Below are 13,450 nucleotides of genomic sequence, written 5' to 3' on the forward strand. Positions count from 1 at the left end.
ATTTATTTGTTTTTCTTTTTTTCAGTGACGAAAGACCGTCGGAGTAAAAGATGCATTCCAGCATCCAAGACAGCTCGGGCGCAAGAGCCGGAGCATGAGAAACCACGCGGATACGTACATGAACAGGAACAAGATCAAAAGGCAATGGCATGGTCACCGACAAAGACATTGACAAGGATATGAGCATTACAAGGACAAAGGCATGAAAAATGCGTGTTAATGAAGGGCTTTATTATAAAAGTTCTTAAACGCCGTACTTCTCACGGTACTTGCGCATCTGGGCAAGATGGTCGCCGTAGATACCCTTCTCCTCCATGTACTCCATGATATGCGACATGTTCACAATCGCCTTGACGGGCACCCCAAAATCTCTCTCGACCTCCTGGATCGCAGACAGATCGCCGTTCCTTCCCGTCTCCTGGCGGTCAACCGCAACGAGCACACCTGCGAGCTGAGCATGGCAATCCTGAATGATCTGAACGGACTCCCGGATCGCAGTGCCTGCAGTGATAACATCGTCAATGACCAGAACCTTCCCCTTCAAGGGCGATCCGACAATTGAGCCACCCTCGCCGTGGTCCTTCTTCTCCTTGCGGTTGAAGCAGTAGGGCGTATCCTTGTTGTACGGCGCCTCTGCAAGAGCAATGACGGTCGTGCAGGCCAGAGGAACACCCTTGTAGGCAGGACCAAAGATCACATCGTGCTCGATACCTGAGTCTTGAACGGCCGCAGCATAGAACTTGCCAATCTTGGCGAGCGAGGCACCAGTGTTGAAGAGACCTGCGTTGAGGAAGTAGGGCGAAATGCGTCCGGACTTCAGGATGAACTCTCCAAACTTCAAGACCTCATTCTTGATGGCAAAATCGATGAATTCGCGCTGGTAGTCCTTGATGGCCATTGTTGTTTCGTCAGGCGGGGAATGTGTCTCGAGGATGGGTTCCGCGGAGGAGGATGGGCAGGTGAGGGTCGTGTGGTGACATCAGAAAAAGGGAAAAGGAAAAAAGAAGGGAGGCACGATGCACTTGAACAACATAACAAATACCAGAAACCAAAACAATCGCCCTGGTGCCGGTCACACCAGGCCCTCATGCTGCAGAACACGGGGAGCGGCGAAAGTGATCGATTTATTTTATCTGCTGCATCGACTATCGCCGGCCCATCTTTACAACCGCCGTCAAAGCTCCATGTTGCTATGCTCACCCTTGTTGTTACTTGGTCCCGTCCGGTCCAGTGGCCCCCTCAAGTCTGCATTAGACTGCCGTGCGAATGACGGCAGTGGAGGCACAGGTGCAGAACTAGGGTTGGGGCTATCCAATGCCGCCAGCTCTTCCTCTGCAAGCTCGTGTCCTAACTGCAACGCTTCCTTCATCTTGTAGTGCTCCGCCCTCATCTTTGCAAATTTGTCATGGTCGACTAGAAGAGATATGTTTATCAGTAGCGTATCTCTAGAAATTCATTGAGCTTTTGTCGTATCAAAATATCCACTTACTCTTCTCGTGAGGTGCTTCGTCTTCGTCCTCGTCTTCTTCGTCAGAGTCCTGCCATTCTTCGGGACCATCATCTTCCTGGTCATCCGCATCCTCTTCGTCATCATCATCCGATCCTTTCATATAGGAGGAAACTGGAGGCGTATGAGCCAGCGCGACAGTCTTCTTTTTGTTATCATCTAGCAAGAATGCGTCTAAAAGATGGAATGGGCGACAATAAAGTATCAGTACACCAAATCTCACGCTCATTGCGAAGGTTTACGCCCAGTGCCTAATGCCTGTAGGAAGAGTGGGAGACACTGTTACGCTCAATCTTTGTCCACAATGTGGCATTGTGATATGAGGACGCAGATGCCTTTCCTCGGTTCGCTATCGTTCCTTCGGGTCGTGCTTACCATCCATATCCATGACCTTGTCCAACTCGTGGTTGTAGTGCACATATGGCGTCTTAGGCTCGTCAATCTTCATAGTCGAATCCTTCTGTGCCTCCGTAATCGTCAGGTTTTCCTCGTCCCATTTAAGTCTAATTATGGCCATCGTCGATACCAATTATCAGTTGCACGATTCAATGCTCATCCGTTAGCAAAATAAAACATACAGAGCAGCAAAGCAAGTCGTGGGTTGACCCGGTGCCCACACAAGGTAACAGGGCTGTTTCTTACCTTGGAGCACGCTCGTCGTGCTGCTGGTGCGAGGCCGGCCGCTTCAGGATGCCCCTGACAGGCTGCGCGGCAAGAACGGGGCTATGCCTGACTGGCGTTGTCTGGTTACTCATTCCTGGTTGAATGGAAGTTCTGGTGTGGGAATGAGGGCAGTAACATCAAACTTCACGTTGATACGCGTTCAGGGAGTACAGGGAATGAGTTGGTGCTGCAGGTACACGTACAGTACACATACACGTACATGATCCTTGTGGTAGGCGGAGTCTATTTTGCTGCTAAAACTTTCTTTTTATCTCAGTACGCCTGTTCTATCCTTGCTACTTCATCCGCGGAAATGGTCAAAGATAATATGCATGCCGTTTCGAGAATACATCGTTATATCCGACTCGGGCTTGGGGACAAATCCGTCCACGACCTTCCATGTGTACTTTTGCAGCAGGCGCGTCATTGTATTCATAGCCTGGTTATATGCAAAGTTTTGACCCAAGCAAATACGAGGACCAGCGTGGAAGGGGAAGAACATGAAAGGCCGAACCATCTTGACGCGCTCTGGTCCCCAGCGGTCAGGGTCAAATTCCTCTGCATCCTCGCCCCAGTACTCCTTCATGCGGTGAGTCACGTAAGATGAGTGGACGACCAGGGAGCCTTTGGGGATGAAGTAGCCATTGGGCAGAACATCATCCTCTAGACATGTCTTGATGTTGAAGGGCACTGCTGGGTAAAGTCGCAATGTCTCGTTAATGACCTGCTTTAGGAACTTGAGCTTCTTGATGTCCTTGTGGTCGGGCTTGCGGTCACGGCCTACCACCTCAAAGATCTCCTCGCGGACGCGCTCCATCACTAGAGGGTGCTTTCCGAGATTATAGCACATAAATGTCAACAAGTTTGTTGACGTGTCTCTTCCAGCCTGATGCGTCCCAAAAGAGGAGAGAGAGAGAGAGATGGAGAGAGAGGCGGGGAGAGAGACGGAGAGAGAGAGAGGGAGAAAGATGTTAGTAAAGGATGACTAACATTCACTGTTTGCTGCTCTATCATTTCCCCAGAAATGTTTACTGCTTACCAGCAAAAAGTTCATCAACATATCGCGCAGGTAGATGCGGTTGAATGGCTTTTCGTTTTCGTCTACAGAATTCAAAAAGTGCATCAACAAATTATCGTGCTGATGCGCGTTCTCCTCACCCTCAACAGCCTCCGCTCGACGCTTCATCTCCTTGGCAATAGCCGTGTCCACGATCGGCATCAGAACTGCATCCATATCTTTGACCCTTTGCGGGAACTCGAACGCCGGAACGAACGCCTGGTATTCGCAGAGCCGGACTTTCCAACCGCAGAGCTTTTGCGTGTAATTGAACGCGCTCACGAACTTGGATTGGGGTACATCCAGGGCGTTGATACAGTCTCCAAAGAGGAATCCCGTCGCAGTGTCAATCGTGTAGCGCGACCAGAGGTCCTGCACATCGATCACTGCATCTGCAGCAATTGCTTTATCGAGGATGCCAAAGACCTGGTTGATCTGCGTCTCGATATGTGCCGCGCCCTTATACTCGGTGACCTGGAAGTGAGGTCGAGCCAGGGCACGCTGATTCTTCCAGGCAGCACCATCGGCGTTGAAGATGCCTGTGCCCATGAATGGGAAGAAGGCCCTGTGGAAAGCAGGTCCTACACGTAGATGGTCAACAGAGTGAGAGAGTTAGCGGCAGTGTGATATCATCGGATGGCGCAGCGTACCAGGGGATAATGACTATAGAAAACATAATAAACAACAGTGAGGAGGAACTAGTTGCGGTCTAAATTGATGTTTGTTAATTTTGAAAGATAGAATAGTTCGAGAGATTTGGGGCGTGTCCTGGCAGCTGCTTTTGTTTGACGAATGGTCATTGTTCATGGTGTCATGTTATGTGAGATGGGCGTTGGAAGCGGACGCGTTGAGCCATGCCAACTCTGGCAGACCAAGAAAGTTGTTTGCTCGGCCTAGGAAGGGATGCTTCGGTTGGCGAAATTGAGGGTGAAGACACTAAAAGGGGTAGAAAATCGCTTGCGTTCGCTCACGGTACACTCAAAACGGGCGGCAGCAATACAGCGACAGTTGCCAGCTATAACCACACCACTATATCCAGTGCAAGTAGCAAACCAGCCAAGGAATCAAGAACAGACATCGCTGCTACTGTGGAAGGGTTGCCGCTGCTGGTTTGCGTGGTCTGCATTACCTTTGGGATAGTTCTCAAAGTTCTTGACCAGCATATGCTGGACCGACGACGGCTCAAAGGCCAGAATCAGGCAGTGTCCCACAATTTCCGTAGTCAGGGTGAGGCCCTGTTTCGAGAGGTTCTGCACCCACTTGAGCTCGTCGCCCTCGAACCTGGCCTTGATATACTGAAAGGCGACATCCACCATGAAGAAGTTGGTCTTGAGATGGGGGATGGCCTTGCCGCGCGGAGGGGTCTTTTTGCTTGCGCGCATGCGACCGACCCAGAAGTAGAGAATGGTGGTCAGGGCAAACATGGCCATGCCGAGGTTTTTGGCCTTGCCGCGGTTAACGAGGGCCCGCTGGCGCTGGCGAAGGAGTTTGATGACGATGGAGACCATGGAGGGCGAGGCGATTACAGGCTGGGTCGCGGTCATTTTTATTTTTGGTGGCGTGCAGTGTGAGAACTAGCGGTGGATGCGTGGTGATGAAACAAGAGGAGAGAAAAGAAAGAAAGAGAAAGAAAGAAAGAGAAAGAGAAACGACGGGGGGGATGAGTGATAAGGAGTCCGTGAAGGGCACACATGTGCTCCCCCCTGCCCGCTGGACAGCCGCCTCCTCTGAAGGGCTCCTTCTCCACAGTCCAATGCTCCGTGGGCGGACGCCACGTTTTTTGCTGGTCCTCAAACGTCCGTGTCCTCCATCCATTGTTCCTTGGTAATGGAAAATAAAAGAATGCAACGGACACAGCTCCAAACAGGCATCCTCCCTACACATCCCAACACTTGGCTGCTTACTCATGCTTATTCATGGGGGGGGGGAGGAAGAGTGAAATCCCAGCAGCCTGTTCTCGTTCTCTGCCCTTCATCAAGAAACACTACGGTAGTCTGTCCACCATGTGCTGAGCATGCAGCCGTTTTTAAAGGTGACAAAGACTCCACCTCTTTGTTTTAATTGCTCAGTCGTGTTCTGTACTCTCCCCCCCCCCCCCCCCCCCCCCCTTATGAACACACCAGCAACCACAATAATTAAGACGCGTCAACTGCTGATTTTTCCCTCTAAAGCGAACATTGCTTTTCCACACCCTAATGCGCAAGTTATATGAACTATAGGCTGCGTAGATAACTTGTTGATGGAGTCTATTCCGTCTACATAGGTTACTTTAGACCGCGGCTCCGTAGAATTTCTACATGGCCCATGCGCATTCTTGTCCTTCCTCCCCTCTTGACGCGTACACTGGGTAGTTTATCGGAGACCAATGGTACAGATATATATACATCTTGCAGGAGATACTTGTGAAAATCGAACATCGGCTCGTTTGACCATCCCTCTCCCTTCCCCCTCCCCCTGTCTTATTTCTCACTGTGGAATCACAAAGGCCAGCCGACCATCTCCCTTCCTCCGTACCACATCGCGTGTAATCCCTACTGTGCTACTCTAAAAACCAGCTCCTTCCTTCGCTCGGAGCGCTGCTAAAAACGGACAGACGACCGTGCATACGAAAACGCGCGCTTCGCAAGACTCCTCCTCTTGGTGTGTGCGCGACAAAACTATGTTGCAGATTCTTAATTTATTCTCGCACAGATGAAAAAATGAACATGCATGGACAAACAGACAGACAGACAGACAGACAGATGGATAGATAAATAGATAGATTATCTACAAGATACACCCACAGAAGAGAGCCACCACGAAAAAAAAAAAAAAAACAACCAGGAAACGATGCCTCTAATGGAACGCCGTGTTCCTCACACTGTTCTCATGCACAGCCATCTCCCTCAACTTGAAGGTATTCAACTCCCCGCGAATCTCGTTCTTCAGCTCCGGCGTCAAGTTCAAAAACGTCGCGTGCTTATCACTTTGCCGGTTATAATCCGACTTCCGATGCACCGGGATGACCTCAATCCTGTCCGCGAAATTAATCGCTCGCTGTTTGGGAGCTTGGACATTCCGGCCGCCTAAGGTTGCTGCTGATCCACCATACCTGTCATATCCTTGGCTGCGTGCCCCGACCGACATCATCTCGTCATTCAACATCTCTGCCTGCGACAACTCACGGTCCTGCGTCCGGTTGTTCGAGTTGGATTGCGTCCCCGGCGGTACGGAATCAGATGGAGTGGAGACATTACGTGGTGAGGTCGATGCATGAATCGCTATTGAGTCTCTGGTATCCTTGCTACTAAGATAAACATCGTCGCGCGCTGTGGGTAATCCATCCCCTCCGATAGGCATGCCCGAAATATCGGGTAGAGATTCCCCTTCCTCCCCTTCCCTCTCCTCCTCGTCCTCCTCGTCCTCGTCCTCTTCTTCTTCTACTTCCTCTTCGGAGGTCGAGGAACATGACGGAATTGAAGATGTAACACTTGCATGCGCCTGAGGATGGCTTGGTGGCGGAGAGTTCGTGACGAGCTTGGCGCGGTGATCAGAGGTCGGTGTAATATGTGGATTGTCCATCGGATGGACGTTCTCATCAGCCAAAAACAATGTTGTGTCTGCGTCAGAGTTTTTCCGACTAGGGCTGGCGACCGCCACTCCATCCACTTCATTTTCCCTCTTTGTGATCTTAGCCCCAGCGCTAATGATCGCTACAGGGGCAACCACGCCATGATTTTGGGTATCCATCGCGTTCTGCTCGACATCCGACGCCCGCTTCTTCAGAATGCTTTTGGGTGGAGCTCTCATGGCCAATGTGCGAGCATCCAGTGGGGGTGCCTTGGGTATAGCCATCGTCACTTGCGCTTGTCCACCCAACCAACCGCCCGAGAACATTCGATCACGATCCATCTCAATGCGAGCTGGTCTGTCCTTGTAGAGATATCCGTCCCTGGGTGATGTTCCGGTCGCTGCAGCGATCGATGCTGATACTGCTGCCGTAGCTGCTGCCATCGCGTTGCTGTTGGGAGTATAGCTGGGATCACTCGAACTCGTAAAAGAGGGTCGACGAAAGGATGAGAGAAACGCTCTGGGGAATTCCACAAAGCTGGATCGACGACTGCTGCTGTCATTGCTGCTACCAGAAGGAGATTTGTCGTTGCTCTTCATTCCGCTGACACCATTCCCCGCTTGTCGTGTACTCTGTTCCACTGCTTGGATGTTGTTTCGCTGTTTGGTCGAATCGGACATGTGAGAGGGCTCTGTTGAACTGCTTTTCCGTCGATAATCATTAAAGAATCGTCCTGTCAGAGACCACCGTCTCGAGCGATCCTTTTCAGGACTAGGAACGGCCAAGTGTCCCGAGGCTGAGGTTAAGGTTGGAGACGTTGTATAGGATGTGTTTGATAGGCATGGGGACGAAGACGGGTAAAATGAAGTCGATGGGTTGGGAGCAGAAGTGGAAAACTTTGCTGGGATATAACCAGAGTGCGATTGGGTTCCGCTTTGTTGGTTCGTTGCTCGAGAGGACGGTGGTAGTTGGGAGTGCAGAGAAGCAGTTTGGATTGCGATCTGCGGTGGGCTTTGTAGCGGGGGCATCAGCTGCCGTGGGTCAGAATGGTGTGCAGGATGGCGCTGTTGATGGTGGTGAGATGCAGGAGACGTGGACCCTGCTGGCTTTGAGGGCGACAACGAGGGAGACAGCACAGACGCCGACGCAGACGTAGTCGATGGTGGGGGCGATGATGGCAGGGAGATTTCTGGCACGCATGAACTTTGCTGCTTGTGTTGCTGCTGCATATCATGCACATCCTGCACGTTCTGTGCAGGCTGGATTGGCCCTGCCTGCCGGTTGATTGAACTTGGCACCGCCTCCGAGGACGAGACAGCCATTGGCGATAACAGGTGCAGGGTTGCAGTTGCAGTGAGCACGGACGGTTACTTTAACGAAAGAAATGAGCTGTGTATCCTTGGTCGCGCGCTTGTGTACTTGTGTGCTTGCGTGCTTCTTTGTTTGTGGTGCAAGAGAGGAAGAGAGGGCGAACACAGGGGATGAAGAGGATGTGTTAGGATAGAATGGTGCTGATGAGGAGGTGTGAAGACAGAAAGATGGTAGATCGTGGCGGTCAACTGAAGACAGGGCTGTAGCGGACTGGGGACCGAGGCGGGAGAGGGAGAGGGAGAAGAAGGCGTCCCCAGCCTGCACATCGCTGTCAATAATGCCTCATCATGTCAAGTACATAAACCACTGCCACTTCTATCTAGCTCCTTTTTTATAAAATAAAAATGTCTTGGATTTACTTCAGGCCTAGCCCGTATTCGGCAACGTGCCATTGTCCAATGGGACGCGGGGTCCCTCCTCTCATTGCTTTACTAACCCAGCCCTTTGCTGTCTCAACTGAATTTTTTTTTCAGTTTTACAGTTTTCCAGTTTCCCAGTTTTCCAGTTTTAGGACAGCCATCTGACCACACAATCAATCCTGCAAATCCTAGTAGTGGGGCCAATACGCACCCTCCTCCCCGTCTGCATTTAAACGCGTCGCTTTGCAACCCAACTTTATTTACTACTATACAGTTTGCTACCATCTTAAGCGCCAAAGTCCCCCTCCTTAAACTTTACCGCTTCTTCCTCATCTTGGCAATCTTGCGGTTGGCGGGCATCTCTCCAGGCGCAGGTGCTGTTCCCACGTTAAAGCTGAACCCACCCGTTGACGGAGCATACTGCGCGCCTCCGGGCGCATTCGAAATATTTTGAAACCCAAACTGTCCGTTGCTGCCAAACCCACCTGACGACTGTCCAAATGGCGCAGCCTGACCCGGGCCAGCCCCTGCTCCAAACCCAACCGAGGGCATCGATCCCGTCGCACCGAACCCACTAGGTTGTGTCGATCCGCTCATGCCGAACCCAACAGACGGTGTCGTGGCAGGTACGCCAAACCCACCAGAAGGTGCTGATCCACCAAATCCTATCGAGGGTGCTGATGTGCCAGTCGCACCAAAGCCAGTAGGTGGTGTCGATGCACCAAATCCAGCCGATGGAGCAGATGTCTGTGATCCAAATCCAATCGTCGGCGTCGCTGTCGCTCCTCCAAAGCTAACCGAGGGTGTTGATGATCCGAATCCCATATTAGGCGTCTGTGAGCTCGATCCGAATCCCATTCCAGTCGTCTGCACAGACGATCCAAATCCTCCAAATCCAGTACTGCCAGTAATCCCCATCGCGGGTATCGAATTAGAGATCGTAGGCGACATCATACTGCTGCTGTGGTTGTTGTTATTGTTGTTTGCGGACGATACTGCTGATCCAAAACCTCCAAACCCACCGCCGGTGGTACCTGGCTGTGCGCCTGCATTGCTTGCGGCACCAAATGCAAAAGGCGACGGCTTCGAACTAGTTGCCAGTCCGCCAGTGCTGCTAGCTGTCGGGCCCCCGAACGTAAATGAAGGCGTCGTAGTTGGAGGTGTGGCTGCTAGACCTGAGGTGCCTCCGAACGCGAATCCTGTGTTTGGAGTAGTGGTTGAAGTACTCACAGCAGGAGTAGTACCCGCGAACGGAGATGGTGTGGTCGTCTTGGCTGTCCCGAATCCTCCAAAGCTCGAGCCAAATCCAGATCCCGTTGGCGTTCCTGTGGCCGTGCTTGACCCAAACGTAAATATAGGCGCGCTTGTAGCTGTGCTTGCCACTGTAGTAGTAGGAGTTGGCGTGGAGCTGGCGGGAATTGCTGGTTGACCGAAAGATAAGGTCGGCGCACTAAAGCCGCCAGAACTATGGCCAAATCCGGATCCAGCCGACCCTCCTGAAGCTGCATTCGAACTAAACGTAAATAATGGTGCGCTTGTGGCCATGCTAGCTGCAGGAGTAACCGGAGTCGAGCTGGACGCTGCTGGCTTGTTAAACGTTACAGTTGACGTGCCTGGTCCAAACGCAAAGGGCGATGGTGTTACTGAGCCCAATGCGGGTGTCACAGTCGAGGTGCTTACTGGCGCGCCAGAAGCTGCAGGTGTGGTAACCCCCCCAAATAGCGATGATGTGAATAATGGAGCAGAGGCTGCTGCAGATGTTACAGCGGATGCGCCAGAAGATGTTCCTGCAGATGCCGGGGCGGGAGTTGATGTGAATCCAAACAAGGAGGGTGCTGAAATCGTCGGGGCTGCCGCAGAAGCAGATGATGATGAAGTAGATGCCGGAATACCGCCAAATGGAAACGTCGGCGGCTTCGTCTCTGGTTCCTTCGCGGCTGGAGCACCAAACAACACTGGCGCAGGCTTGGACTCTCCCGCGCTCGAGGCAGCAGATGTGGCACCACCAAACAAAGGCACAGGAGTTGAAGTGAAAGATGTCGAAGAGGTTGCCGGGGTAGAAGATGGGGGTTTAAAGCTGAAGAACGCTGGAGCAGCAGGCGCTGCGGGCGCGGCTGCTGTAGCACCACCGGGCTTGGCAGTGTCGCAACAGGGACATTTATCCAGCTTGTTATCGTTCATGACCACGCACGTAGGACACCTCCATTTGTTACTGTTATCCGGCATTTTAAAGCCTGTGAACGCGGGCTTCTCGAGTGCCTTTTCAGAAGGCTTGTCTGGCGTAGTGAACGTCGAGCTAAAGAGAGCAGGAACTGTGGGCTTCTTAATCGTATCCTCTGCCGAAGCTATGGGTGTTGTTGCCGTTGACGATGATACCGCGGGCGTTCCAAATGTAAACAGCGAAGGCGCTGCCGTTGCCTTTGAAGCAGAGGTAGTCGCTCCAAAGGAAGGTGTGAACAAGGATGGGGTTGCAGCTGGCTTCTGTTCCGCAGGTTTTGCACCAGGCTTCGGGGTTTCGCAACACTGGCATTTGTCGAACTGGTTGCCATTGTAGGAATCGCAAGTCGGGCATTTCCACTTGTTGGTGTGGTCTGCGGCCGCCCAGATGAATGCAGGGACGGGGACTGGTTTTTCTTTCTCGTCTTTTCCCTTTTCTGTCTCCTTGGGCTTCTCTGGTTCCATTTCCTTCTCGCTCTGTTTATCCGTCAATGCAGGTGCTGCAGGTGTTGATGATGCTGCTGCTGCGGATGCCGGTGCTGATACCACCGCTAAAGTTGGTGCTGACGCTGTCAAGGGTGGGGCGAACCCAAATGACGGAGGAGTGAACAATGCAGGTGCTGCTGCTGAAGGCTTGTCTTTGACGGCCGTCTCCTGCCCCTCTTCAGGTTTTCTAATGTTGTCGGAGTGTTTATCTCCTGCAGAAACCCAGTCCGCGGCAAGTTTGGCAATTCCAGTAGCCCCGGCAGCAGTAGCAAGAGCGCCAATAATTGCGGGGGCTGCAGATACCACCTCAGATACAATGGGTGAGGATGAAAAGCTCACGTTATGATGAGAAGTTGAGGTGGTGTCGGGGCCTGCCGATGGATTATGAGTAGAGGACGTCCATTTGAGAACTTCATCCAGCTTAGGGTTGTAAAGCTTTGTACGTCGACCATAGTTGAGAGTGGGATAGAGTTGCGGCGGTACTCTGAATCCAGGGAATTTGTCGCGTGTTTCATGGGAATGGGAGGCATGCGTACTTCCGTTGGCTGATCCATGGGTACCGCATGTTGGGCAAGCTCCTTGAGTAACGCGGCGCTGCTCCTATTTTTGAATCAATAAAAATCATAATGGGCGAGTGAGTACATAATCGAATAAACAGCGGCTAATGGCCATCCACAATCCATGCTGAAATTGAGGAGCAGCTCTACAACATACCATCTCCAATTCATGTTGGCGCACCGACTCTTCCTCCTCATCCGAGTCAAGTGCTGAAAAGCGTCCTGGAATATAGCGTACATGTCGCTTCGGAGTGACCTGAGATCTAACTTGAAGCCCGCCTCTTGAGGTTCTCTGTTCATCACGCCAAGCCTGACGCTTCCTGTCAGGGGAGCTCTGCGTAATTTCTCCAACCCTCTCCCGATGACTAATTGGACGACGGATGCGAGCTCCCTTGGCGCCTTCGCGCAGGTCATTCGCAGCGTGTTCTGATTCATCAGCATCTGAGCCGCCATCTCCAGAATCCATAAGATAATCGTTGGTACCATCCCGTTGTGCTGCGGTCTGTCGATGCCGTCTGTGGTCCCTATTGTATGGCAGAATGGTGTCGAGAGGTTTTGATGCCTGTTTAGGAGCAGGTGCTGGTTCTTGATGCACGCTCTGGAGAGAAAAAGAAAAAACGTCGAGAGAGATTAGAGGCTGGCTGCAATTTTGGAAAGTCTCACATCCTGCAAAGAATACTGAGCTCCATTTACGTTAATCACCGAATACGGCGAGGAGAGTTCGCGTGGGACGCATTTTTCAATCAAGCCTTGGTCGACCTTTTGTGCGTTCTTCCTGGCCTTCTGGAAAGATCAAATGAGGAAATCAGACGAAGCTCTCTTATATTAGCTCTAAATGTCCCATATACTCTAATCCGGTTCTCAGTCGTAAAAAGGATGCATACCTCAAGGGGCGTTTCAGTCAACCTCCGAATGCGTCCCAATAGCACGAGTTCCGCCTCTGTCAGTCCATCGATTTCTATCTCGAAAAGAGGCAAGATTTTGTCAAAAAAATGATTCCATTAATGCAATATGCGGAGAATTTCAGCAACAATGATTACCTTCGTGCTCCTGGTTTTCAGGATCCTTATGGACGTCCTTATGCGAGTCCTTCTGAGTATCCTTATGCACATCTTCCAACCGCTCTAAAAATGGGTTTGCCATTGGCTCCGCGATCTAGCACCATCCGATTCATGATAGGGATATAAGTCAACATTCACTAATATGAAGCAGAGGAGCGCAGGGATAGGCTGTACTCCTGACTTACCACCTCATCCTCATTCTCTGTGTTTGAGACACTGTCCAAAAGGCCCTTGCGAAGCTTGTAGCGGAGCTGGACACGATCTGGTCTCATAGCCTCAGACATATTATCATCCTCGTCCTGTGGCCGCTGTGGTCCGCAATACAAGGTCGAATTAAAAAAAAGGTTTGCTCATTAGGAAGAGCCACCCCAAAAAAACTGCTGTCGCGTCACCCACAGGTCCTCCTTCCACTGTGCGTGACATAAATAAAGCCTGATGTGGAAGGAAGGGAAAAAAGAAAGAAAAGAAGAAAGGAAGAGAGCGAGAAAAGAAAAGGCGCGGCCGTAGTTACCTTGCCAAGTTTGAAAACGCCTTTGTCATCTGTGGTTGACTTCACAGAAGTGATATACTCTCTCAAATCAGGGTACAGTCTCTCGTTGGAGTCCAGCCCACTTGATGATTC

General features: G+C 51.5%; 5 protein-coding genes across 5 annotated transcripts; all 5 read right to left on the reverse strand.

Moving 5' to 3' along the window:
* Positions 1-210: 210 nt before the first annotated feature.
* Positions 211-1,000, reverse strand: BC939DRAFT_444362 (orotate phosphoribosyl transferase). The gene has a single exon (XM_051554665.1). The coding sequence runs from the start codon at positions 896-898 to the stop codon at positions 245-247; it is 654 nt and encodes a 217-aa protein (XP_051414644.1). The 5' UTR covers positions 899-1,000; the 3' UTR covers positions 211-244.
* A 20-nt stretch (positions 1,001-1,020) lies between these two features.
* On the reverse strand, positions 1,021-2,300 carry BC939DRAFT_444365 (uncharacterized protein). The gene is made up of 4 exons (XM_051554666.1): positions 2,150-2,300; positions 1,883-2,010; positions 1,490-1,681; positions 1,021-1,413 (listed from the first exon to the last, which is right to left on the reverse strand). Exons 1-4 carry the CDS (start codon positions 2,260-2,262, stop codon positions 1,175-1,177), a joined length of 672 nt encoding a protein of 223 aa, XP_051414645.1. The 5' UTR covers positions 2,263-2,300; the 3' UTR covers positions 1,021-1,174.
* Positions 2,301-2,471: 171 nt separating this feature from the next.
* Positions 2,472-4,771, reverse strand: BC939DRAFT_501018 (cytochrome P450; the record flags this gene model as incomplete). Its single annotated transcript, XM_051560110.1, has 3 exons — positions 2,472-3,056; positions 3,210-3,808; positions 4,357-4,771. The coding sequence occupies 3 exons, from the start codon at positions 4,769-4,771 to the stop codon at positions 2,472-2,474; spliced, it is 1,599 nt and encodes a 532-aa protein (XP_051414646.1).
* Positions 4,772-5,945: 1,174 nt separating this feature from the next.
* On the reverse strand, positions 5,946-8,429 carry BC939DRAFT_444367 (uncharacterized protein). The gene has a single exon (XM_051554667.1). The coding sequence runs from the start codon at positions 8,097-8,099 to the stop codon at positions 6,063-6,065; it is 2,037 nt and encodes a 678-aa protein (XP_051414647.1). The 5' UTR covers positions 8,100-8,429; the 3' UTR covers positions 5,946-6,062.
* A 3,895-nt stretch (positions 8,430-12,324) lies between these two features.
* On the reverse strand, positions 12,325-13,332 carry BC939DRAFT_78045 (uncharacterized protein). The gene is made up of 4 exons (XM_051561897.1): positions 13,014-13,332; positions 12,808-12,922; positions 12,461-12,725; positions 12,325-12,365 (listed from the first exon to the last, which is right to left on the reverse strand). Exons 1-3 carry the CDS (start codon positions 13,110-13,112, stop codon positions 12,511-12,513), a joined length of 429 nt encoding a protein of 142 aa, XP_051414648.1. The 5' UTR covers positions 13,113-13,332; the 3' UTR covers positions 12,325-12,365; positions 12,461-12,510.
* Positions 13,333-13,450: the final 118 nt, after the last annotated feature.

The sequence above is a fragment of the Gamsiella multidivaricata genome (genome assembly GCF_025024155.1).
Source record: "Gamsiella multidivaricata strain RSA 2152 chromosome Unknown BC939scaffold_16, whole genome shotgun sequence".
NCBI lineage: Eukaryota > Fungi > Mortierellomycota > Mortierellomycetes > Mortierellales > Mortierellaceae > Gamsiella > Gamsiella multidivaricata.